At 47.3% G+C, this 26,888-nt stretch overlaps 2 protein-coding genes across 8 annotated transcripts in view; one reads left to right on the forward strand and one right to left on the reverse strand.

The window, feature by feature from the left end:
• Positions 1–9,696, forward strand: part of PPFIBP2 (PPFIA binding protein 2) — a 161,060-nt gene extending 151,364 nt beyond the window's left edge. For all 7 annotated transcript variants that reach the window (XM_065944479.1, XM_065944480.1, XM_065944482.1 and 4 more), the window contains 2 exons: positions 120–185; positions 1,271–9,696. In XM_065944479.1, coding sequence (XP_065800551.1) covers positions 120–185; positions 1,271–1,342 — 138 coding nt within the window. In that variant the 3' untranslated portion in view covers positions 1,343–9,696. The remainder of the gene's footprint in view (positions 1–119; positions 186–1,270) is intronic.
• Positions 8,589–18,048, reverse strand: CYB5R2 (cytochrome b5 reductase 2). The gene is made up of 9 exons (XM_065944490.1): positions 17,919–18,048; positions 16,015–16,158; positions 15,711–15,783; positions 12,577–12,683; positions 12,191–12,320; positions 11,576–11,659; positions 10,794–10,879; positions 9,593–9,692; positions 8,589–8,761 (listed from the first exon to the last, which is right to left on the reverse strand). Exons 1-9 carry the CDS (start codon positions 17,937–17,939, stop codon positions 8,589–8,591), a joined length of 918 nt encoding a protein of 305 aa, XP_065800562.1. The 5' UTR covers positions 17,940–18,048.
• Between the last annotated feature and the right edge of the window lie 8,840 nt (positions 18,049–26,888).

The raw sequence follows: 26,888 nt of genomic DNA on the forward strand, positions 1-26,888 counted from the left end.
GCCCACTCCTTGCCCACTCTCCTGGGGAGCAGGCCCAGACTGGGTAGGACTCGCAAGCCACCTCTGCGAATCCCAAGCTCAGTCCACAAGCGCTGACCAGGACACTGCCCGTTTTACAGATGGCACCTTCGGAAGGCACCGTGACGCAGATAGGGCTCCTCTCCCAAGACATTCACCGCCTCACGGTAGGACTCTGACCTTCTCTCTATAGTAGGACCCATGCTGGGGAGGCCCGGGGAGTTTGGTGTGGGGCTGGCTTAGCCCCCCTGTCTAATCCAGAGCCTGTAGCACCAGCGCCTCTGATGGGGGAGAGCAGATGGGACTGGGGGCTGGTGCCAGAGCTGAGCCAGCCCAGAGTCCTTCTCCACTGGCCTGCTGCCAGTCTTGAGCCGAAGCCAGCTCAAGTGTCCTTGGTCTCAGGCCCTCTATCCAGGCCTGGGGCTGGTGAGGAGACCAAGATACTCAGCAGTTCTGGGTCACCTGCCTCGTTAGCCCAAAGCCTAGGCCTCACCCCTGACCTGATGGACAGGGCTCTGCCCTCTTCGCCCATGAGACACACATTTCCTGTCATGCCTCTGACTTTACGGACATCACAGGCACGAGTCCATCCTCGCAGGTCCAGCTGGGACAAACTGTACCATCTGAAGCAGCTCAGACCCAGGGGAGAGGAGCCACTCTGGAGAGAGACTGACTGTCCCTGTCTGCGACCTTGGGCAAGTCACTGTCAAGCAGGGCTGATAACATCCTCCTTGCCAGGCCAGCAGGCAGACCAGAGCTGGCAGAAAAAGGCTAGTCAGAGAATAGAATCATGTTGGTGAGGCCCAGTGCCTCCCGGGGCCTGTCCATTCTGGACTGCCCCAGCATGAGCCCACTGGCCACAGTGTCCACCTCGCTGAGGCCTTTGCTGGTTTACTGAGCAGATTATAAAGGCTGAATCCAAGGCAAGACAAGACTGGGGCAGGGGCGGCTCTCCCTGAGTCCAAACAGAATCACTTTTGTCAATTTGTTTTTTCTTGGCTCGCACACTGAAATGAACCCACCCAGCCTTGCCTTTCTCACTTCCGATAGACCTTTGGTGGCCATGAACTAGCACCTTTAAAGGCAGGAGCAATCTACTGTTGATAGTGTTGGCGTCCCTGGGACACCATGAACTTACAGGGCGTTGGTGTCAGGGCCAGCCCAGGACCCTGCTGCTCCCCATGGAGCAGCCGCAGGGCAGCCGTGACCTGTTGAACGCTGCTAAGAGGGGCCTTCGGCCGTGTCCTTTCAGACGATGCTGAGCCAGGACCAGCTGCTGACCGACTCCCACCTGGCCACTCCCAGATCTGAGGACTGGAGATGACTCTCTTCATGGCTGGCAGCCCAGAGAGGCACGTGTGTGGGTCCCGAGTCTGCTTCGATGGGAAGCTGGCCCAAGGCCACCCACAGAGCCCAGACTGGGCCCCAGGGCATCTCCGACGTGGGTGCCAACAGGACAATGCGAGGCTGTGGAACGGATGTCCACGAGGTGGCCCACAGGGTTTCAGCTGTGCTGTGCTCCCCACCTCAGCTTTTGTACCTTTTGTACTTTTATAAGTGGACTGTAGAGCGCTTTTGCAGGGAGGGCAGTGAGATGCCCACACACACTCAATGACTCACGCCATCCCTAGCGACAGCTGGGGGCTCTTACACCAAAGGGGGGAAGGGCGGTGAGTCACAAAAGCTTTGCTGGAAAAAAAAAAAATTCCGAATGTTCTGAGCTGGCTGAAGTGGTAGGAAGCCCCCTCCCGGGCTGCTTCCACATGGAAGCTTGTAGTGCATTTCCGTTCCCAGGAATCTGGCTGGAGTGCCAGCAGGGAAGGAGTGATGGACTCCCTCGACAAGGCTGCTGTTTTCTGCAGTGGCGTCTGAGGTTCTCAGGGCTGCGGGGCCTCCCAGCATCTGAGCAGACATCTCTGCGGCCTTTCCCTCGTCAGCCTCAGAGGCAATTTATCTGATCAAACAGCTCCCTCGAGTGGAAGGCCCTTTCCACTGCAAGACATCTCAGGTATGTCCTACCTCAGGGAAAGGCACCTGCTCAGCGGCCACACAATCACCCTTCCCCCTGAGCAATGGCCCTAACTCCTCCCTCTAGCACCTCTAGCTCTGGCCTCATCTCTCTAACTTCCTCAGGGGAGGGGCTCCCACTGGGTCCCTCACCCTTCTTTTCCAGTTGGTCCCCTCTGGGTGTTCTCTACACCATCCCTGGAGGGAACTCCCCAAAGCACTGTTTTCATCCTGCTAAGAACTCAGTTCCACAACCACCACGGATTAGCATTCAAAAGCCGTAGCACCCAAGACCCCTCTGAATCTTCAGCATTCATGAACCCATGCTCTAGCCTTTGCTCCTACCTTTCCTTCACCAGAATGTATTTTTCTCCTACTCCCTGTCACAAGGCTGGATCCTGTCTGCTGAGGTTCAGGTCAGCCCCAGCCTCTTTCAGGGAGCTTTCACTGAGGGTTGGAGGCCTCCATCCCATGGTGCTGTCTGACCGGAGCACTTCCTGGCTCTCCTTGAAGTAGTGTGTAACCTTTCTCCACCCATGCTCAACACAAACTCACTGAGCACCTGTATGGACACGTTCCTGTACAGACAAGAGTAAGACCCTTCCCCATCTTCTCACTCCCTCATATATGCAGGCTAAATACCTTCCATTCTGGGCCAAGGAGCACTGGGGATACAGGGATGAATGTCAAGGTCTTTCTCTGGGTGTGGATGGTCCAGTGTTGGAGTACAGGTCTGTTTCAGACAAGAGCGTGTGCTGAATGTTACAGATACTCCAATAGAAGTGTCTACAGCCCCAAAGAGCAAATTATTGTTAACGGAGGGCTGGGGAGGGGGACTGAAAAAGCTCCAAGGAAGAGGTGATACTTGAATTTTGAAAGATGAATCAGAGTCAAGTATGCCAGAGGGGAAAGGCACTCCAGGCAGATGGACCTGAACCATCCCAGCATGTCCAAGGAAGTACCTGAAGTTGGTATGACAAGAGCAGAGCTTCTTGACCCCTGCATTGCTGTCATTCGGGGCTGGTAAGTCACTGTGCTGGGGCCATCCCGTGTGGTCTAGGATGTTCAGTAGCATTCTTGGTCTCTCCCTCTAGATGCCAATAGCTCCCCTCTAGTTGAGGACCACTGGGCCAGAGAACTGGGTCAGAGAAGGTGGCCCAAGGAGGGAAGGATCTGGTGAGGTCAGCTGGAACCAGATCAAGAAAGGCTTGGTAAGCCAGCCTCCTGGAATTGACTTTGGAGATACACGGTGTCCAGGGAGGGACTACTGAAAGCAATGAGAGGTTTAAAGCAGGGGACAGGCATGGCATGATTTGTGTTTAAAAGAAACATCTGAAGGGAGGACCTACCTTACTCATCGTGCAGTGCCCATCACTGTCTTTCTCTGAGTAGGGGCCTCACTGAGGATGAACTCAACAGGTGGATGGATTAAGGCTAAGCTGCCACAATCTCCCCCAGCCCCCACTGGCCTGCTGGGAGACTGACCTGTGTTTCGCCACCTGTGGGTACTGCACCACTGTACTTCAGAGAATTCTCTCGCGCTGTCTTCCTCTATCTCCTGTATCCCTTCACTCTGCCCCGCTACCCACATATACACGTGGTTAAGAAATCCAGTGACACCAAGTTCAAACAATGCTGCTACTATGCCAGTTTTTGCAAAAAGCGAACAACTTGGAGTTAAACTCAAGTTTGAAGCCCAGCTCTGCCACCTACTGGCTGAATGATCTAGGGACAACAGCTTCATGTCTAAATTGCCACATCTGTAACTTGGAGGACAAAATCCACACACGATTTCTGGCTCAGCAGGGGGGAGAGCAGCCAAGATGGAAGAGTAACAAGACCCAGAACTCACCTGCTTTCACGAGCACACCAAAATCACAACTATCTGCAGAACAACCATCGATAAAAAAGACTGTAGAGAGCTTCTCCAGTTAATGACATAAGGACCCACAACGAAACAGGTAGGAAGGATGAACTTGGATACAAGGATACAATCAAATCCCATACCACCTCCCCAGGGTAGGTGACCGCAGACTAGGGAAAAATTATATTAGATTCTCCCACAAGAGCAAGAGTTCTGAGCCCCATGTCAGGCTGCCAAGCCCAGGGTTCTGGTCGAATGAGCTCTCCAGAGCAGTTGTTTCTAAAGCCGGTGGGGCTTAACTGCAGAAGTCCGACTCCTTGCGACACTATGGATTATAGCCTACCAGGGTTCTCCGCCCATGGGATTTTCCAGGCAAAAGTATTGGAGTGGGTTGCCATTCCCTTCTCCAGGATATCTTCCTGACCCAGGGATTGAACCCGGGTCTCCCGCATTGTAGGCAGACACTTTACCATCTGAGCCACCAGGGAAGTTCATTCTGAAAGGCACATACAAAACTCCATGTACACCAGGACACAGAGCAAAAGACGTAATTTGTCAAGAGCCTGGGCCAGACCTCCCTGCTGGCCTTGGAGAGTCGCCTGGAGAGGAAGTGGGCGGGTGTGGCTCTCCCTGGAACAGAGCACTAGTGGCAGCCATGCCCGGGAGCAGTTGGGAGCCTGAACATGGTTGATGGTGGCAGCTGACAGCTTGGCTTAGTAGCTCAAGGACCACACCCTGCCCCGTGGCCTACAGGCAACAGCACTGGGCCAGCTCAGGCCAAGCAACTAGGTGGGGACACAGCCTCACCCATCAGCAGACAGGCTGTCTAAAGACTAAAGAGCCCACAAGTGCCTCTGGGTTCACCCCTCAACATAGCCCAATGCACTGGAGGGCTAAGACCTGGCTGGTAAAGCAAAAAAAAAAAAAAAAAAAAAAATTCCCCAACGCAGGCCAGACTGTACCCTGGGACAAGGTGGGCCCTGAACACTAATAGGCCAACACAACCTTTCAGGACACCCCAGGTCCCATGCCCAACTGTGTGTGTTAGGAACCAATGATCTCAAGCTCCCTACAGTCAGACTTCAGGAACTAGCTCTGCCTGCCAGTAGTCTGGCCCTAACCCCAGGAACTGGTTTCATTTGTCAGCAGGTGGGCAACAGCCCCAGAGTCTTTATGACCCTGATTCTGCCCACCAGTGAGCCAGCACTAGCCCTGGGCCTCCTTGGGTTACTCTCAGGGGGATCCCTAGAACATACAGCTTGGGTAACGAGAGGAATACACTGCTTGGATGCTTCCTACACAAGGCTGCTTCTCCAAGGCCAAGAAATGTCACTAACCTACCACTTACATACAAATACTAATTCAGACAAAATGAGGTGGCAGAGGAAACCACCACTGCTGAAAAGGAAAAAAGGGAAAAGAATGGAAAGAAATGAGGTGAGTTTAAGAGAACTCTGGGACAACATCTAACACACTAATATTTGCATTACTGGGGTCCCAAAAAGAGGAGAGAGGGCTTGAGAAAATATTTGAAGAGAGAATAGCGGAAAACCTCCCTAACCTGCGAAAAGAAATAGTCACCCAAGTCCAGGAAATGCAGACAGCCCCAAAGAGAAACATACCAACATTGTAATCAAAATGACAAAAATTAAATACTAAAAGCAGCAAGTAACATTAAAGAAGGGAACTCCCATTAAACTATTAGCTAATTTTTCAGCAGAAACTCTGCAGGTCAGAAAGGAGTGGCACGATATATTTAAAGTGTGAAACGGAAAAACACAACCAAGAATACTCTACCCTCCAAGGCTGTCATTCAGATTTGAAGGAGAAGTCAAAAGCTTTAAAGACAAGCAAAAGCTAAAAGAATTCACCACCAAACCAGCTTTACAACAAATGTTAAAGGAACGTGTCTGGTGGAAAAAGAAAAGGCTGCCAGTGTAAATAAAACCATGGAATGAAAAACTCACCAGTAAAGGCAAACATACAGTAAAGGTATGAAATCAGCCTCCCGCAAAGCTAGTAGGGACGATAAAAAACAAAAGTAGTAAAGTCATCTCTATCCGCAATAAGCAGTTACAGGATATACCAAACAACTAGATGCAAAATATTAAGAAGAATAATTGTGAGGGTGGGGAAAGTACAAATGCAGGGCATTTAAAATGCAGTTGAAAGAGATCAGCAACTTAATCATATACATACAGACTGCTGTACAAAAACCTCAAGGTAACTGCAAACCAAAGATCTGTAATACACACAAAGGACTCCGAAGGTAACACTTAAGATAGTCATCAAGTCACAAGAGAACAAAAGAACGGGAAAAAAAGACCTTCAAAAACAAATCCAAAACAACACAATGGCAGTAAGAAAATATATATTGATTACTTTAAGTGTGAATGGTCTAAAGAAAAGACACAGGCTGGCTGAATGGACACAAAAAGATGATCCATGTATTTGCTGCCTACAAGAGGTTCCTTTCAAATCTACAGACACTTTACAGACTGAAAGCGAAGGGAGGGGAAAAGACATTCCATGCAAATAGAAATCAAAAGAAAGCTGGAGTAGTAATACTTATAGATGAAATAGACTTAAAGACTGTTAAAAGAGACAAGCAACCAACGGATCACTGAAGAAATCAAAGAGGAAATAAATAGCTAGAGACAAATATGATAACACAATGTTCCAAAACCTATAAGATTCAGCAAAAGCAGTTTTAAGAGGGAAGTTTATAGTGATACAGCTTACCTCAGGAAACAAGAAAAGTTCTCAAACAACCTAACCTTACACCTAAAGCAATTAAAGAAAGAAGAATGAACAAAACGCAAAGTTAGCAGAAGGAAAGAGCATAAAGATCAGAGCAGAAATAAATAGAGACTACAAAAACATAGAAAATATCAATGAAACTAAAAGTGGTTCTTTGAAAAGACACACAAAAATCGCTAAACCTTTGCCAAGGCTCATCAAGAAAAAAGGGAGAGGCCTAAATCAGCAAAATCAGAAATGAAAAAATGTAAAGGATTATAAGTGGCTTCTTCAAGCAACTATGTGCCAACAAAATGGACAGTCTGAAAGGAATGAACAAAGAAAGGTACAATCTCTCAAGACTGAACCAGGAATAAAATATGAACAGACCAATTACCAGGACTGAAATTTGAATCAGTAATTTTAAATCTCCCCCAACAAACAAAAAGTCAAGGACCAGATGGCTTCACACATGAAACACTAGAGAAGAGATAACACTTACCCTTCTGAAACTATTCAAAAAAATTGGAGAGAAAGGAACACCATTTGAACTCTTCCTATGAGACAACCATTATCCTAATAACAAAAATCAGACAAAATTACCACAAAAAAGAAAATTAAAAACAGTTATCACTGATGAGCATAGATGCAAAAGTCCTCAGCAAAATACTAGCAAACCTACTCCAACAATACATTAAAAGGATTGTACACCATGATCAAGTGGGAACTATTCAAGGGCTGCAGAGATTTTTTTCAATATCTACAAATCAATCAGTGTGATACACCACATTCACAAACTGAAGAATAAAAACCACACAGGATCATCTCAATAGATGCACAAAAAGCTTTTGATAAAATTGAACATCCATTAGATAAAAATTCTCCAGAAAGTGGGCATAGAAGGAATATACATCAACATAATAAAGGCTATACACAGCTTTTCATGGCTAGGTACAGCTAACATCATACTCAACAGTGAAAGCTGACAGCATTCCCTCTAAGATCAGGAACAAAACAAAGAGATCCATTCTCATCTCTTTTATCCAACTGCTTTGGAAGTCCCAGCTGCAGCAATCAAAGAAAAAGGAAATAAAAGGGATCCAGATTGAAAAAGAAGTAAAACTCTCACTATTGCAGATAACTATATATAGAAAGTACTAAAGGCACGACCAGGAAGTTACTGGGGGTCACCAATGAATTCAGTAAAGTTGCAGGATACAAAGTTAATATACAGGGATTTGTAATAACCACCCCTAACCCACCCACCACTCCAGAATAGGACTTGGCATTTAGAGGATGCTAACAAAGACACACCTCTTACCTGCCTTTGTTGTGCCAAGTACAAGGAATATAGGATTCCTGAGGCCCACCCTGACTACTGCCCTGGTGTGTATTTTTAACACCATTTGCATTTCAAGAGTCTCCTACAAGAGAAGGAAGAGTGCACGTGGAGAGTGCCTGAGCACTCCAATGGGTCTGACCTTAGAAATCGCACTCTAGAAAGAAGGGGGTCAAGAGAAATTATCAGAAGTTGACATGACCCCACTTGGATTCTCCTGGAGTTCTGCCCCAGCATCTTTGACAGTTCTGATCTCCCAAGCACACAAGATGCCAGTTCACATGTGGAGCAAGCCAAGGCCTTCTACCTGTCTAGCGGGTCACCCTCAGACACACACTCATGGGTTATCTGCCTTGCACTGAATTTTATCTCACTAAACTAAGGGAAAAGATACTGAAAGGGAGTCCCTTTAAACATCACCAGGCAAGGAAGCCCCAGAAGCCCCTTTACTTCCTGCCTCTAGAACCTTTTTCTTAGGCCCACACCAAAAGAGAGGGGTGCCAGCGTACCCGAGGGTACATGACAAGGGTCTTTGAATACTTCCCAGTTTAAAGTGGTGAAGCTGAGCTCACTGTGAACCATGAACACGACCAGGCAAATTTGGCAAGAGCAAGAGAGGCTTTAGTAGGTGAAAATCATGTCCTTGGTATAACCCAGTTTCTTCAGGTTAGGGTGCGCGGCTGTCTGGATCAGGGGTGGTGGGCCACACACCAGGATGAGCGTGGACTTCCCAGGGGGAGGGAGGTGCTCCTTGATCATGTCCTTGGTAATGAAGCCTGAGCTGTACTTCCAGTCTGAGGTTAAGCATAAAAAAAGCTGTTTGCATCCTTGACCCCAGGCCTCCTACCCTCCCTCCCTTAAGCCTGGGAGCTTTGTTAGCCAAAGCTTAGACATCTGTGCTACTGTTTTCTGCAGAAACCTGAGAGTAGAGGATGTGGGTGGGTCCAGGCAGCCCTCTTAAGTATTTACCCCAGATCCCAGGCTCACTGCTGGGATTCGGAGTCCCTGGCTGGTGTCTGCCGGCTGTAAGCACTGAACCCAAAGCACCCCTGTGTGAATCCAGGCAGAGGGCGCTGTGGTGTTTGGGGGCCGGCTCGGTTGGGTGGCGCCCTCTGCTGGCCAGTGAGCTCTATGACAAGGCAGGCATAACTGCTGTGTGATAGAGGCAGGAAGCCGGCCAGCAGTGTGCGGGCTCTGTGGGGTGCGGTGCACTGCGGTGACCGGGTGCTGGCTGGGGCTGCAGCCGCTGTCTGCGGTTCAGCTTGTGAGGACTGCTGTCCTCGGTGAGGTGACCGGTGCCAGGTGAAGGGGTAAGTGGCCGTGCTGGATGCAGTGAGTGCTGACTCTGTGGGATGCTGTGTGGAGTGGGTGTTCAGCGTGACCCAGCGATCCCTCTGATGTCACAGTGTGTGGAGAGCCGCTGAGACGCTGGACACCTACCCTCTCCTGCCCTTACAAACAAGGCAGCCCAAATCGTCTCTCCCTCAAATTCCTGCATTTCCCAGTAGGGACATAGCCCAAGGCCTCAGCCACCTAGCTCACAGGCAACCAACCAACCCAGGGACTGGTTCCTGGCTGGGTCCAAGGCTGGAGCTGACCCGTGGTGGGGACAAACGGGCCCATACCGGCAGGAGGCCTGTCCAGCGTGTACCACAGGCTGAACTGCGTTGGATGAGTTCTGGCAACTTCTTCAAGCTCTCTTCTCATCAAGATATCCTCCTCTGTCTAGGGGGGAAAAAAAAAAAAAAGCAGCATGAGCCGTGCTCCTCCAGGGCACCCTACTTGTCCCCACACGGAGCACGTGGGCCCGCACGTTCCTGCGCCAGTCATCCAGTTCTAGCTCCAGTGCCACCTGCAGGCTCTGGGGCAACAAGTTCTGCTGAGGCTCCGGCACAGCAAACGCCCTCTGGTGGAGGGAAGCGGTGGGTGACTGCCCTCCGCCGGGAAGGCTGTGTCTGAGCACTGGGCATCCGGCCCAGCTTCTGCATCCACCCTGAGTGCCAGGCAAGGCAAACTCGAATGACCCAGGATTTTCTACAGGGAATGCGAGGGGCTAAGGCAGTGATACATGACACTATATGTAATCTACAGCACTGGAGAAATACAGCAGAGGAAGACAGAGGCTGTAACCTCCACTGGGGAAAGTGAGCAAAGCCAAAAGATCTGTTGCAGGCTCAGAGATTTGCTGCACACGCGTCCTGGACCTTCAAACGCGTCACAATCCTTGTCCTAACAATTTCATGTCTAGGATTCTGTATAAGAAAATAATCTAACTGTGATCAAGCCTAGGCACAGTTATTCATTGCTATATCATTTATAACTGAAAACTGAGAATGTCTAAAGAAGGAGATTTAGTAAATGATGGTACAACTTGATATAGACTGATAAAAATATTTACAAAGAGTAATAATGAGAAGAAAATGCCTGTGAGGTAATGTTGAGTGGAAGAAAATGAAAAACTATAATTGTGACTATACAGCACGTATAGGACAAAGACAAAAAAATGAAGTAAATTATTTATATGCTTCTGTATTTCCTGAAATTTCCACTAAAGGCATATATGATTTTATATTGGGGAAAAGCACAGAACCATGTATTAAAGAAGGAAAGGTTAGTGCTTATGGTTGGTTGGGGAGACAGAATTTAAAAAACAAACAAAAAAAATGGAAAAACAGGCCTAGACTCAGTTTCTCTGGCTGTTAGCGGCCCTGCTTGTAAGCCCTTCCACAGCCGCAGGCACAGAGTTGCATGAGCTCGGTGAGTGCGGAGGGGCCGCAAACAGTGGAACATTATTTTCCTGCTCAGGGCTGACTCAGCAGAACTGACCTGGTTGGCGAAGATGAGGGACATCACGGTCTTATCACTGGGCTTCCTGATGATGCAGCGGATGAGCTGCAGCATGGGCGTGATCCCTGGAACACAGTTAGCAGGCAGGCTGGCTTCCCCTCCCCTCTGAGGCTCACAGTCCCTGCTCTGCAGCAGCTTCACAGGTTTCCTTGATCTCGATTACTTTTCCCACTTCTGTGCCCAGAACTCAAAGTGCAGAACTACCCTTCATTTTGGTTTTCTCTTCTAAAGCAATAGTCCATCAAAAGCCCTTCTCGTTTTCACATGGCAGCATCGGCTTTGAAACTGGACTGCATTTTACGTCCAGCTCCCTCACTGTCTGAGCTTTTTACTATCCTCGTTTGTAAAACAGAACCAATGACAAGTAAATGTGAGTCTTTTTTTTAAATGCCCAATATGGTGCCTGGCACATAGTGGTTCACATTACATGATTGCTCTCATCTTTCAGGCATGCATTTTCAAGGGCTGAGGAACATCAGGCTTGAATAGGATCCAGGAGCCTTTAGGAGCTCATGTGTGGGCCGGCTCAGCCTCCCCCCAAACTCACCTTAGAAGCTCCAGGGGCTCCTGGTGTAGCCACCATGTTGGTTAAGGGGACCAGGGCATCCAGGGCCAGAGTCAAGAACTGTCATTGACTTTGCATCCCCATTTCAAACAGCCAGGGGAAGAATCTCTTACATCGCCTCTTCTAGGACCATGACTTCAAAGTGAGAAAGGTCTCAGGGTTCACCCTGTGGATGAAGCCCCCAGTAGCCTCTTACCTGTGCCCCCAGCAATCATTCCCAGGTGATGCACCAGTTTAGTTTCAGGCTCACTCGTTTTGTATGGTTTGAATACAAACTTCCCTGAAATCACAAGAGGGTACTTCTGATGTCTACAACTCTTGACGTGCACAAACATCATCTTGGGCCCCCTCAGTCAGCCCTGGTCCACCAATGCCCAAAGCGGGAATAGAGCTGGGGCATTCTTAGGGAATAACTGTATCTTTTCTCCTGAGGAAGGAGGAAGGCATGCACTGAAGTTAACGTGGAGCCTCATACAGCACTCTCACCCATGCTAGTGAATGAGTAAGTGAGGAGTGTGTAAATGGATGAGTGTGCATTCCTTCCATCCATCAACCTGTGATCCATTTTTCAGCAATAGCCAAGTGCCTTTTGTGTATCAGGCATTGTGCTGGAGATACAGTGATGAGGAAATACCAAATCACCCCCTTACCTTCATGAACCTTATAATCTCATTAAGTGGGTATGTGAATGAATGTGTGAAGACTTCAAGGACAAGTCCATGTGACTCAAATCTTAGGAGTTTTCTAGAATGATGTACCAAGAGTGGGGATATTCCTCCCAGCTGGAGGCCTAGTGTGAAGCTCCCAGTACCTGACCCATGATAGAACAGGCACCCAGATGGCCCTTGAAAAAGGATGGTGTCCCCAATTTTCATGTTCTCCAAGTACTGAGTCATCTTCCCCCCTTCTGGGTGATTAGGATGTACATTTTTGAAGTAGATCTGAAAAATAAAGCAGCTCAGTTTTCACACCTTTAGACCCAAGACTGCAGCCACATACAACTCAGGAATATATTTGCTTCCAGAAACTGTGAGGAACAAATCCACTGCAACCCCTGAAGACTTCACTAGGGACAACAGCCTCACTGTTAAATGGCACTGCCAGGAAGCCCTGTCCAGGGCATGCGCCCCTTCTCCACCCACTACCCTGAACAGGCTTGTGACAGTGAGGCAGCTGGACGCGGCAGGCATCCTTTACCTTGATGATTAAGTCCACAAAGCCTAGGTCATCATCACTGGACACAGGCGTGTAAGCCCTGACCACCACAGCACCGTCAATTTTGGCCAAGAGATGAACATAGTTACCTACAGAAAAGACACCAAATGTTAAGACTGAGCAGGGCCAGCCTAAGCAGGACCAAGGATTTCTCTAAAGCAGGAGTCCCCAACGTTTTTGGCACCAGGGACCGGTTTTGTGGAAGACAAATTTTCCACGGACCGGGGCAGCAGAGTGGTTTGAGGATGATTCAAGCACGTTACATTTATTGTGCACTTTATTTCCACTTAGTGGCAATCTCAGGATATTCCACCTTGACTTTAGGGTTAGGATTGGGGCTCCTATGGGAATCTAACGCCGCTGCTGATCTGACAGGAGGCGGAGCTCAGGCAATAATGTGAGCGATGGGGAGCAGCTGTAAATACAGACAAAGCTCCACTCACTGACCTACCACTCACCTCCTGCTGTGCAGTCCGGGTCCTAACCGGCCATGGACCAGTGCCTGATCGTGGCTGGGGACTCCTGCTTTAAAGGACTGAGCTTCGAGGGGTAGGGCGGGGGCGGGGGGGCGTGCATAGTGTGGCGGGGTGCATGGGAGGAGGACCAAGAATGGAAGGAGTCCAAGTCCAGGATGCCTGGATCCTAGGCCTGCCCTTATCACCACAATGCAGTGCTGAACAAGTCACTTCACCCCATACACCTGCCCTGACTCCGCATAGTGTAGTTGTGAGTTTCAGTTACCAGAAACCTACAGTTGCTGTGGGCTTACTGTGCCCAGGTACTCTGTGGAGCAGGAAGAGCTAACTAAAGTTGGAGGCTGAGTATTAAAAATTATAGAAAAGTGTTTCCTTTTAAAAGCAAAACATGCTGCCTTCATAAAGTCACTTCTTCCTAAACTGGATGTATCACTGGGGTCTATGAATGAATCACAGCCCCCTCATCTGTATCCTGCTGCTTAGGATGGAGCAGGCCTGGACTCACAGGTATGTGAAGCCTCGGGATTTAGATATCCATAGACCATGAGTTCCAACAGAAGCACTGTGTCTCCCTGGCCCATGGCTCTGCTGAAGGGCAGAGTGAAGCTTTGAACCATGTAATTCTGCCTCTCCAGGGTAGACATGAGCGGATCCCAGTGGCCAGAATCCTATGGATCCAGCATCACATGATGAGCTGGGCCACTCAGGTTTCTGTTGGATCCAACCTGGGAGACTTAAGTGACTAAGGCAATTAGTGGTGAGGGCAAAAGCTACAATCAAGAGATGGCAAGAGGCAAAGGCAAGAGGAAGTTCTGAGCCAGAGTATCTGAGGGAGGAGAAGCTGCGTGCGCACAGGACAGATGGACAGCATATGCAGACAGAAGCAGAGATCCAGGGGGAAGGAGGGAAAGGATGCAGGGGCCCTGAAGCCTGACTGTGGGTTAAGAAAGAACAGGCTTAGGATGGACAAACAAAAAAAGGTCTTACTGTATAGCACAGCAAACTATATTTAATATCCTGTGATAAACCATCATGGGAAAGAATATGAAGAAGAAGATATCTATGTATATAAAACCGTGTCACTTTGAAATTAACAGAACATTGTAAATCAATTTTACTTCGATAACATTTTAAAAAGTACAGGCTCAGTGTCTCTGGCTATGGCCTGGTTGGACACCAGGGATACCCAGGAATAAACACCTGCAGCAGCTTCCTGCTAAGAACTCATTTGATGCTGGAAACCTCAGAAAGGCTCTTTCAGATGCAGACAACCTGGGCCTGGCATGGCAGAAACCTCAAAGAAAATGGGTCCGCACAGCTGGTCCCGAGCCCCCATCTCTAACCAGCTTCATTTCAGCAGAGCTGGGAAGCATGAATACTCCCTGAGTCTTCACAGCCGACTCTCCCAGAAGCCTCTAAACTACTTTTTCCACTAACTGTGCACTACCCACACCAGGACTGAGGAGAGTGGGTCATGACAGTTTCTAAGAAATTCTACTTCTCAAAGGTTTTCATTCTTTAGTTTTCTTGCCAATAGGACGGGCCTCAGAGGCCAGGCAGCAGGCTGGAAAGCAAGCTGACACTCAGCTCTTAGGGCTGAAAAAGAAGAGAGGAAGCAGCAAGGAGGCTCAGGGGCCAGGCGGGCTGCTTGGTGGGTCCTTTCCTCCCTTGAAGAGGTGACGTCAAGGTTCTGTCCCCTGCACACAGGACAAGCAGGCTCTGAATGAGGCTCTCCACCAGGAAGGCAAACAGCACTAGCAGTCTGTACAAAGTTTCAGGCTCTGGGCCTAGACGAGACTAAGGCTGACTCAGCTGTCTGGTGGTGGTACAGATTGTTGGCTTGGTCATGTCTGATTCTGTGTGACCCTATGGACTGTAGCCCGCCAAGCTCCTCTGTCCATGGAATTTTCCAGGCAAGAGTGGGTTGCCATTTCCTACTCCAAGGGATCTTCCTGACCCAGGGATCAAACCTGCATCTCCTGTATTGGCAGGTGGCTTCTTTACCGCTGTGCCACCTGGGAAGCCTGGTGGTACAGATTAGAAACGGTATTAATGCAGAATTCTAGGACTGTGCAGGCTCCTACCCACAATGGGTGCCTCTTTGTGTGCATGGGTTTGAAGCCCCCGCTGAGAATCCATGTCCTGGGGTGAGGGGGGGGACACCAATTTCCTTCTGCCTCTCCAAACATTCAGGGCCTTTCTCCCTACAATAGGGGAACATCAATTCCTCCCATCCCTCCCAAGTGCACAGTACTTTACAGTTTGAATCTCACATCCATCCGTCACTTCTCACAATACCACCAGTAGCAGACAGGCCTGGGAAACCCCATTTTATAGACAGAGGCTCAGAGAGGCGAGGGACCTGCCTACAGTTGCCCAGCAAGGAGCTGACAATGGGATCTTAGACATTCTGACTATAGAGTCACTTCTTTTCAATGCTTATTACAGTATCAGTTTTGCATCAGCCCAAATGGAACAATGAGAAAGGGAATGGACTGTCCTCAAGCCCATCTCCCCACCTCTCTGAGCTTATGTGGCTCAAGAAAGGTAGCAGGGTAACCTCTGCACCTCAGCCGAGTTTCTGACAGGAGCAGAGTGCCCGCAACACCCAGGTCCTGGTGATGACAAAACCCCACTCACCTACAGGAAGCCCTAAGGCATGGTCCAAGGAGGGCAGTCCAAAGCGAAACCTCCGAGTGTTGTGGCTGATTTGCTGATAAAGTAGAGACAGGCTCTGTCAGCTTTCTGGAAGTCTTGCTGGGCAGCTCAGATGCCTGGGAAAGGAGCTCTCCACACACATACACAGACATGCGTATGCTCTGGGGAGCAAACCAGAGGCCACGAATGCCCACCCCACTGCCCTGGCCTCCCCCCCCACCTCGTCTTCCTGTCACTTCACCCCCCCCCCCACCCCTGACAGCAGAGGGGGAGGGCTGCCCGTCACCTCTTTCTCAATCAAAGGCAGCGGGTACTTGGTATCAGAGTTCTGTAAGGTGATGTGACGACTCTTCACCACGTTCTTGCTCTTCAGGGCAAGCAGGAGCACAGTGATCCCAATAACAGTGACAGCAAAGAGCAGGGACGGGTCCTACCGGACAATGTGAGCGGGCCCCTTAGGTCCTGCCTGCCCTGGGCAGGACAGCCCTCAGGCACAGTGGAACCCTCTCTACACCAAAGGCATGTGTGAAGCTGGACTGAGCCTGAAAGAAACTAGGCAGAAGTGAAGGTAACACAATGGAAGGCAGGTGGACCTGGGGTGTGGGGAGGGGCCAGCTGCCGCTCGGACTAGCTGGGAGGTTTTAAGCTCCCAGCCAGATGGCCCGGGAGTGCTAATGTCACCAGACCTTTCAAGCCCATCTGTCTCTATTTGGCTACAGTCAAGGGTGCAAGCCCTGGAAATCTCTCCCTTGAGGTGGAGGGGGTGCTTCTAATACACAATTTGGAATGAAGGCCTCAATCCTCAGGGACAGAGCTAAAGAGGGGGGATTAGCTGTTGACATCTAAGAGGTATAGGGCTCCCCTCCTCTCCTCCCTCCTTCCAGGTCCGGCCAAGGCAGAGGTAGGGGTGGAGTGAGTACCTCCAGTGCCAGAGCTGTTCCAGGTCTTTGCTCAGAATCCACCAACTCCCACCTTTAGCAAGAGTGTCCTTGCTCACAACCTGCCAACTCCCACCCCACCCACCCTTAGCAGGAGTGGACATAAATCTTTAAGTTGAAGGGTTCAGAGATAAAGGAAGTTATATGCACACACAAAAGGAAAAAAGAAAAAAACAGATGGAACCTGTTGAGACCACGACGGCAAATGAATCTGACCTCCAACAGGCCCTGAGTCCTCATTTTACTATATGAGCATATTAAATGACACACGGATTAGTAACTGGGCTTTCCTGGTAGCTCAGCTTGTAAAGAATCCACCTGCAATGCAGGAGACCCTGGTTCGATTCCTGGGTTGGGAAGATCCCCTGGAGAAGGGATAGGCTACCCACTCCAGTATTCTTGGGCTTCCCTGGTGGCTCAGAGAGTAAAGAATCTGCCTGCAATGCGGGAGACTGGGTTTGATCCCTGGGTTGGGAAGTTCCCCTGGAGGAGGGCATGGCAACCCTTTCCAGTATTCTTGCCTGGAGAATCCCCGTGGACAGAGGAGCCTAGTGGACTATAGTCCATGGGGTCGCAGAGTTGGACATGACTGAGCGACTAAGCACAGCAGAGCATTGGTAGCCAGGACCAGACATTAAAGACCAAAAACGCACCCCACTCCCTCATAAAAAGCCCCGCCCCTTCCCCATAGACTAATGCATTTTATCGTTAATGCATTCAATACATACTGCCCGGTGGGCAAGGAGTTGGTCTGTGAACTCAGTTCCCTCTTCTCCATTCTTTGGCCACTGATTCAAGCTTGTGCCTTATACTCACCTACTCAAACCCGAGTGGGAAAGGCACTCTCCCTGCCACCAAGCGAGGGCCCCAGCCGATTTGGGATACTGCATTACCTTAGCACCCGGGATACACCCACACCCCTCGAGGCAGGCCAGTGAGGCCTTGGCACTCACCTGCCAGGGACTCCGCGGGGCTCCCGCATCCGCCCCCACCCCGCCACCCCTCCAGCGAGACGCCCGCCGGCCGTATGGGTTTGCGAAAGGTCCTCCCGGCCGTCTTCTCACTCCGGGAGATCCCCGCCCCACGCTGGGCCTTCTCAGGCTCCGCCCCGCCCAGTGCCAGCCCCTCCCAGGCCGGCGGGGTGACACCGTCCCCAGGCCGGTGGAGGCCTGCGGGATCCGGCGGACTCTGCCCGGCTCCCGCCCTGGCTTCTCTGGCCGCTTCCCGCCAGGCCCCCGTGCTGGAAACCCACCCGGAACCAGCAGCCGAACATGTCGAAGGGGCGCTGTCTGGGAGGCGGGGAGGACCCCGGCGACCGGAGCTAGGCCGGGAATCGGGCACCCAGGACGGGCGGTGGGCCCCTCCGTGGTCCCCACCCTGAGGGCCAGGGTTCCGAAGCTTTTTTCTCGCGGGATTCCGGCTCTGCTCCAGCCCTGTCCCCAGGACCCCAATCCAGGGGCTTCCAGGGCGGAGCTGAGGCCCGGCTGGGAGCTGGCGGCTGCCTCGCTCCCAGTTTAACATCCCTTGTTTATTACGTGGCTGCCTCTGCATCCTGGTCCTCTCGCCCGGCACTCTGAGCAGCTCTGGTGGAGAACTTCCTCTACTTGTTTACACCTGTGGCAAGGCTGGAGGAAGGCTCTGCTGGTCAAAGAAATGGGAATCCACTCCAATTCAGAGAGCACAGAAATATATACAGCAGACATCCATAATGAGCTCCCACTCTGAGCCTAGTCCTTGACCAGATGTGTACCGGGCGCGGGGGTGGGTGGTCAGGGGGGCGGTGGTTGAATTAAAGAGGACAAAGCATTCATTCATTCTCTGTTGGGAAAGATGATAGGTACCCAACACAAGCCAAAGAGGGTGCAGAATGGCAGGCATAGATAGCTTTGGGGGGACTGCACAGCAAATTTCAGAACCTTGGTGATCCCCTCCCCCATCAATTCTCCCATCGCCAGTGGCAAGGGTAAATCCCTGCCTCCGGGGCCTGAGTAAGACAGAGAAGCCGAGAAATGGACTCCACTCCCAGCCCCACACACCACCACAGGCACGTGCATAATGGAAGCCCCCCACACCAACACCTGCACATGCCAGCGTATCATTGTCACTTTTGGCAATCTATTAATCGTAAAATGATGGCTTATGAGCTAATTTCGTTACCTAATTAAGGAGGTTGAACATCTTAAGTTTTTTTTTTTTTTTCCTCATGGAGTTTCTTTCTTTGAAAAAAAAAAAAGCCTGCTTATGACTTTTGCCCATCTTTGTATTGAGTTGTCTTTTTCTCACTGATTTTTAGGGGTCATATATATTTTAGATATTGCTTCTTTGCCAAATATATCAGTTACAAATGTCGGCAACTACTCTTCCTTCTTTTCTTCCATAGTGTTTTTTCTTTCTCCTTCCATCTTTGGATAGACGTTTGTAATCATAATGTGGTCAAATGTATCAGTCTTCAGTCTTTTCCCTTTATGGTTAGTGCTTTTTGTGACTTATCTATTCCTACCCAAGGTCAAGATATTCTATCTTTTCTCTGGCAAGACTTAAAGTTTTTCCCTTTTAAGTTTTTCAGTCACTCAGAATTGATGTCTGTGTATGATGTGAAGTAGGGATCCAGTTTAATTTTTTCTGTATGGATTATGCATTGTCTTGGTAACATTTATTGTATTGGTCACACCTGATCACTAACCTGCAATGCCACCACCATCATATATCAGTTGTTATATATTTATGAGTCCGGTTCCGGCCTCCCTGTCCTCTTACATTGATCTAGTTGCTCATCTTCTGTGACAATGCCATAGTTCTCTAATTTCAACAGTTTATAACAACTGTTTATATCTTTTACTCTTATTTGGGTCTCAGTTCAAATATTACTTCCTTAGAGATGCCTATTCTAATGCCCCAGTTTAAGGAGACGTACATATTACATTCTATTCATAGCTGTTACTTTGGTTTGTAGCTGCTATTTCTGAGTATTTAATTGTTAAATGTCTGACTCTCACATTAGTCTGGAAATCCCACTATAGCAGAGACTTTGTGTCCCCATGGCTTAGCACAGTGACTGTCATGTAGATAACATTTAATAAATATTTAACAAAGGAGTGAATGCATTCATCTCTGCCCTGTAGCATTAGCATTTAGCATATTGAAGAAAGAACCAATCCTTTCCAAAAGTACTCTGTATGCCTTGCTTGCTTAATTTGTCTGTGTAAGATGTATCACCAGATGATAAACTACATATCTTACCTACTAGCCTACTGTCTTTCTCTTCCTGCCAGGATGTAAGCTCCATGAGGATAGGATTTACTTTGTCTGCTTTAACTCCTAGGCCTAGAACAGTGCCTAGGATTTATTGCATGAATGAATGAATGAACTTCATTTTTCCCTTTGATTCAATTAAAAGTCTTTATTGACTTTGGAATCTAAAGATGCCTTACTTTGTTCTATGGCTTTCTTAGTATTTTGCCTTTATCCTCTATTCTCTCTTCTCATGTTCCCTGCATAGCATGGTCCCTCTGTGTGACTAGAGGGGCAGATGGTACATCTTGCTTTCCTGAATCTTGGGGCAGGATGAAAGTGAAAGTGTTAGTCACTCAGTCATGTCTGACTCTTTGCAACCCTGTGGACTATAGCCCGCCAAGCTCCTCTCCAGGCAAGAATACTCCAGTTGGTAGCTATTCCCTTCTCTAGGGGATCTTCCAGACCCAGGGATTGAACCTGGGTCTCCTGCATTGCAGGCAAATTCTTTACTGTCTGAGCCACAAAGGCAGGCATTTATCTGGGCTCTCAGTAATTATAAGAGGGTGATGAGTTCCCTATCTCCTCAGCTCTTCTACACACTTTATACGTGTCCCTGAGATGCTCGTGTGTGGCCAGATTTTGGTTCATCTTCTACTCATTTCCTGAAACAGACCATGAGCACATGTCTCAGTCCCCACATCCCCAGCTTAGTAAGAGATCCCAACAAAGACAAGCCCCTCAGCAAGTGTTTGCTGAAAAAAAAAAAAAAAAAAAGAAAGAATGAACATCTGTTGTCACTATTTGAGCCTATATAACAGTGCTGAGTCTCTCTCACTGCTGAGAATCCCCTGGGGTAAACTGGTGCTCTGAGTTGATGTTTGGAATATGTGCTTCTTAAATCACCAGCTTGTTGTGGGCTTTTCATTAGCTTTTAACTTTAAAAATGATTTATTTCTATTTTATCCTTTGAACAAATGAGCAACTCTGGCCATTTTAAGCTTAAATTGTGGTAGGCTCAGTAAGAGTCACCCAAATGTACCACATCCCAATCCTGCCTAATACTGCCTTATAGCTGGTGGAACTGTGGTAGAGAATCCACCCGCCAAACAGGAGGCCCGGGTTTGATCACTGGCTGGGGAAGATCACCTGGCAAAGGAAATGGCAACCCACTCCAGCATTCTTGCCTGGGAAATCCCATGGACAGAGGAGTCTGGTGGGCTACAGTCCATGGAGTCGCCAAAGAGCTGGACATGACTGAACAACCAAACAGCAACAATATTTATGCTACCTGATCAGAGTTCCACACTGGGCACTGCAATGGACATAAAGCAATGGTAATGCTTTGCTTTCTGGAACGTTTCACCGTGGACTTGTAGAACAGAAATGTGTCATGAAATACTTGGCAAGCTCCTGGCAATTTGGGGCTGACACAGACCTGATGGGATAAGGCTTTATAAAGACAAAAGGCTTGAGACCCTGGAAGTGACCAGAATTTGCCAAAAACAGTATCTTTGGGAGGAATCAAAAGCATAGCTTGAGACAATGTCATGAAATAGAAACAATCATGGACTTAAAGAAAAGATATGTGGTTGCCAAGGGTGAGGGGGTTGGAGGGTAGGATGGAGTGGGAGGTTGGGGTTAGCAGATGTAAGCTTTTATACGTAAGATGGATAAACAACAAAGTCTTACTATATAGCACAGAAAACTATATTCAGTATCCTATGATAAACCATAATGGAAAGTAATATAAAAAAAGAATGTATGCATATATGTAAAACTGAATCACTTTGCTGTACAACAGAGATTAGCACAACATTGTATATCAACTACACTACAGTAAAATATATATAGAGAGAGAAAATAAAAACATTTCATAAAAGGAGACTAGCTTGAGGCGTCCTGCTCCCATTGTCCCTCCCACACCCAGAGGAATCCTCCCTGAGGAGCTCTGTGGGCAGGCCTTCACCAATGATGCTAGTCAATTTCCCCCCAATGTTTATAACAGTTGCTTCAACTCTTCCCAAACAGCATCTGTTGTGGCGGGGCTGGGGCAGAGCCTCCAGAAGGTAGTGTATGATTGTGACTTCACAGCTTGGGCTGTGGAGACAATCGGGAGTAACTAGGACAGCAAATGCAGCTTCCAGGGGTGGAGTTCCACCTGCACAGACAGGTGTGGCTGCCTGCCTGGGCTGGGAGCCTCAGGCCTATGTTAGGAGAAAGGCTGGTCTCCAGCAAAGGAGAAGGGAAATGTCCCAAAGATAGATATGAAAGAAGGCATTCCTGTCTCCTAGTTGAATACAATCAGCAATTTCTGTTTTTTTTTTTTTTCTTTTTTTGAAAGCAATAACAAGAAAAGATGGAAGAAACCAGGCTAAAGCTTCCACTCTGAGAATCATGATAAAACATGCTTTCTCGTGGAACTGTAGGGTTTACAAAGCATTTCCCAGAGTGGAAGATACCCCTCTGAAATTATTGTGATCCTTTTACAACCACTTTAGTTTGGAAAAAAGAACCTCCAAGAGATTCCATGTCTTGTGCAAAGTCACAAAGCTAAGACACAAGGCCATGTTCCTGATTGTAGGTCTTTCCTCTATACCACAGCCACCTATGATACAGTCAATGCATAAAAAGCATTTTCTTCGTGAGCCATACAAACTTAAACTCAATTCCTGACTTCAAATGTCAAGAAACCTTCCATTTTTCAGCGGCCAAACTGAAGCCTAGAAATGTCAACTGATGCTTCTGGAGAAAGGACTGTTATTGGGTCATTTGTACTGAGATTTCAGTCTTTCAGAGCCTGCAGTGTGATTAAGAGCAAGTGTAAGTTTCTTCCATTGTGGAAGAGAACTCAGATGGTATAGAAACGTAGAAAGGCATCTTTTTTCTCTGCCTTCTCTCCTGTTACTGTGTTTCACCTGCCATGTTCCCATCTAAGTTTTCTTCCCCTCTGATCTGCTAAGGAACATTGCCCCAGCAATTCTTCCATCTTTTCCTTTCAATGTTGGTTCCTTCTCTCTGCTTCACAATTCCTGGCAGAGCATATGTGTTCTGTAATTTTTCTCATGTTAAAAAAATTGGTGGTCCATTGGTTGAGAATCCACCTGTCAATGCAGGGGATACACCTCTAGAGCCCTCAAGCTACAAATACTGTGTTTGCATGCTGCAATTGCTGAAGCCCATGCCTAGAGCCCATGGTCAACAATGAAAGAAGCCACGCAATGAGAACCCTGTGCACCCCAGCAAAGAGTAGCTCCCACTCTCTGAAACTAGAGAAAACCCATAGCCATCAAAAAAGACCCAACATAGCCAAAAATAAATAAATAAAAATTTTAAAAAGTCATAAAACCTTCTCTTGACTTCCATACCTACATTGAGATGCTATTCCATTTCTGAGTTTCCAGTTACAATAAATTTTTTTTTTTTAAATAAAATTTCTTGAAGGAGTTACCTGTACATGTCATCTTCAAATCTGTCTATCCAATTCTCTCTTGAGTCTACTCCAAAAAAGCTTTCACTCTCGCCACCATTGTTGAGATTTCAATATGCCAGTGGTGTAAAACCTAATGATCAGTTCTCCATCAATTCCTTCTCGTTTCTACCCCCTGTAAACATCGAAGTCCTCCAGAACTCAAATCTCAGCTTCCTTGGCGATCTTGTCCTGTGACAGTTTAAATATCAACAGTATGCATATTCTACATATGCAGGCTGGATCTTTTCCCCTGAACTCCATGTTCATATATTCAACTGCTCACTTGATATCTCCTCTTGAATGGCAATAGGCAATTCAGACTTAATGTGATCAGATACAAAGTCACAATCCTCTCCCAGAATCCTGTGCCTTATAGCCATCTAAGGAAGTCATCTCAGGAGGAGAATACCAAGATCAATATAGTCATATGTAAATAGTTCAGATCCTTTCTTTGCCATGTTTGTTAGTGTACATTGTTCAAAACATCTCATTTCAGGAAATGGCAGCATTGTACTTCCAGTTGCTTAGGCCAAAACCACTGGGGTCATTTTTTACTTCTCTTTTCATATCTTAATTCAATTTCTCTGGAAGTCGTGTCGACTCTTAGCTCAATGTCTATCTACTTCTCACCCACGTCCACTGCTTCCACTCAGATGTCGGTTTTTTACCCTGGTTATTGCAATCGTCTCCCAACTGATCTCCTTGCTTTGTCCCATGCCTTCTCCCAGCAGTCTAGTTTCAACATAGGAGCAAGAGTGAACTTGTTTAAATGGGTTGAGGCCCTGCTTCTCCACTTGATGTCTTTTCACTTGGAGGAAAACCCACTGTCTTTTCACTTGGAGTCTCTTTTCACCCGGAGGAAAACCCAATGTCTTTACACTAGCCCATAAGGTCCCACACAAGCTGTCTTCCCACCCAACTTCTCTGATCTCCCTGTGTTCATGCCTCTCCCGGCATACTGACCTTCTGGTGGGTTTCTGTATGTCTCAGACATGCTCCCACTCAGGTCTTTAGCACTTGCCATTCTCTGTGGCTAGAATGCTTTGGTCTTGAGGTATCAGCCTAGCCTTCACCTTCACCACCTTCAGGTCTTTTCTCAGATGTCTCCTTATCAGTTTTCCCTGGACCATAGATTTTAAATTGTAAACATTTTTCTATTTGGCATTCACTATCACTCATCCCTGATTTATTTCACTCTTATCATTTATTACCAACTGCTATATATTTTTTTTTACTTCTTTATTATCTGCCTCCTCATCTCCACTAGATTTTTGTCCATTTTGCTCACTGAAGTATCCCTTATAACTAGATACCTGATGCAGATAGAGCCACTTACAAATGTTTGTTGATTAAATGAAGAGAGAAATCTAAGAAGAGCCTAAAGAGCACCCATATCTAATCAAAAAGAAAAGCCCTACTAGCTCCTTGCAATATATCATTTTAGAGTTCTTATTCTGGATATTTATATTATGAGCTGGGCAGGAATTAGTGGCGTAAAAGCAAGTCAGCCTCCCCCCCCCTCTTAAGTTATGAAAAAAAGACCAAAACTTTTTCAAGATGTGAAAAGATATATAAAATACTTCAGAGTGTATCAAAATTATTATAGACAACAGTGGTTCAAAATACTTATTTTTGAGCAACTTATTATTTCAACTACATTTTCATGTTCATAATCTTGTTTCAAGTCAATTTGATTTCATTCAAAACAATTTGGAATCACAGTCTTGTTGGAATGGGTTTTCCAGATGCTAACACCTGAGAACAATACAGTTGTGTAACAGTAGTTCAAATCTTCCCTATTCCACTTTTGTTAATGTATATTGTTCAAAGAAAATATTATTCTAAGAAAACTAGAATGCCTACTATGTGTGTTGATTGTCTACAAGGGCAAACTCTTGTGACCCTAGAACTCCCAAAGAGGATCTGAATTGATGCGTAATGAGCAAGGCTAGCTTTCTGTAACAGGTGGCACTTTATTAACCATCATTGAATGTCTACTATCTGCAGGCACTGGACTAGTCTCATTACAATCCAGAACACTGTTTATAAATAGATGATTGTGGATATTAGGGAATACCCGAATCTGATCACATTGTTTAGGGTGCAGTATATTGTGCGTAGCACCACGATATGTCTATGGTTAAGAAATCTATGCTCGGAGTCATTGTATTACAGTCTGTCCTGAAGACAGACTGTTAACATGAGACAGTATTCATGGGGCCTGAGAGAAGGGAAGTCAGAGAGCAGGGCTCAGCTCTGGGGTTTGCTACCCTGCTTGGCATCAGAGCGTTCTGCTTACTGGGAGGGTGACGGGGCTGCCCCTGAGGGTGACGCCTGGTCCCTGTTGTGCTTCAAAAATGTTTGGCAGCAGAAGTTAGGAAGAGTGGATGTACGTGTCCCATATTATATTCACTAGAAGTGAACTGCCCCAGCCCTGCATTAAAACACCCACCTTTGTGTTTATATATCCTTCCATTGATCCTGGGACTTGTTTCCAGGAGCCTCCTCACTGAGAAAATCTTGACACAGTTGAGTTTCTGGTCTGACAGGGCTGAGGACCTGGACTCGTTAGGCACCTCCAGGATTTTGTTTGAGGAGCCAGACACCCTCCCTGAAACAGCAACATTTCTTTCATTGGCTCTTAAATCAAGCTTCAACAGGCATTAAGAGCTTTTTTCTTGCTTCTTTCTTCTTATTTTTTGATCTTGTGCCCAGAATCTTATGTGTAACACAAAAATTAACTCCAGTAATTATGGTGTATGGAGTACCTATAGGACATAGTTAATTTTCTTATGTAGGAATGGGTTTCAGCTTGAGTCCAAGTGGGTTCATACTCTTCCAGGGATGTTTGAACAGTGATGGGAAGGAATTAGCAGACGTCTATTTGCTTAGGGCTGAAGAGATTCCTGAGAAAGAATTTATATTGAGGGAGAATGATCCAGGTATAAAAAGTCTGAGGAGATGACAAAAACAATCATTTTAAGGGGTCAATTCTGAGAACATCATGGTGTCTTCCATTCTTTTTTTTCCAATTTAAAAAATGTAGTAAAATACACATAACATAAAACCATCCTAACCATTTCAAGTGTATAGTTCAGTGGTATTAAATACATTATTATTGTGCAACCAACATCACCATCCTTCTCCATAACTTTTTTTCATCTTGCAAAACTGAAACTATATAATTTTTAAACAATAACTCCCCATCCTGCCCTCCCTGCTCCCAGCTCCAGTAAACTGACCCAGGGATAGAACCTGCATCTCTTGCATCTCCTACATTGGAAGGTAGATTCTTTTACCACTGCACCACCTGGGAAACCTCAATTATTAACATACAAATTTTACATATGTTAATAATAAGTCTGGTGAGCATTGAGGAGGAATAATGAATGCATGGTTTATTGACTATAGTCTACCTCTCCAAATAGGATGAAATAGATCTTTTGATGCCATAGAGTTGCCTGCCCTACTCTACGCTGCAATCAGTAGTGATCTGATTCTGGAAAGGAAACTGAAACC

This window comes from Muntiacus reevesi, chromosome 9 (genome assembly GCF_963930625.1).
Source record: "Muntiacus reevesi chromosome 9, mMunRee1.1, whole genome shotgun sequence".
NCBI classification, from domain to species: domain Eukaryota; kingdom Metazoa; phylum Chordata; class Mammalia; order Artiodactyla; family Cervidae; genus Muntiacus; species Muntiacus reevesi.

Coding starts and splice junctions, on each gene's coding strand:
- CYB5R2 (XM_065944490.1), bottom strand. CDS start 17,939: ATGTTCGGCTGCTGGTTCCGG. Junction 9,693..10,793: donor CCCTCATCTTCGCCAACCAG/GTCAGTTCTGCT, acceptor TTTCCCCCCTAG/ACAGAGGAGGATATCTTGAT. Junction 8,762..9,592: donor GCTGGACAGGCCTCCTGCCG/GTATGGGCCCGT, acceptor GCTTAACCTCAG/ACTGGAAGTACAGCTCAGGC.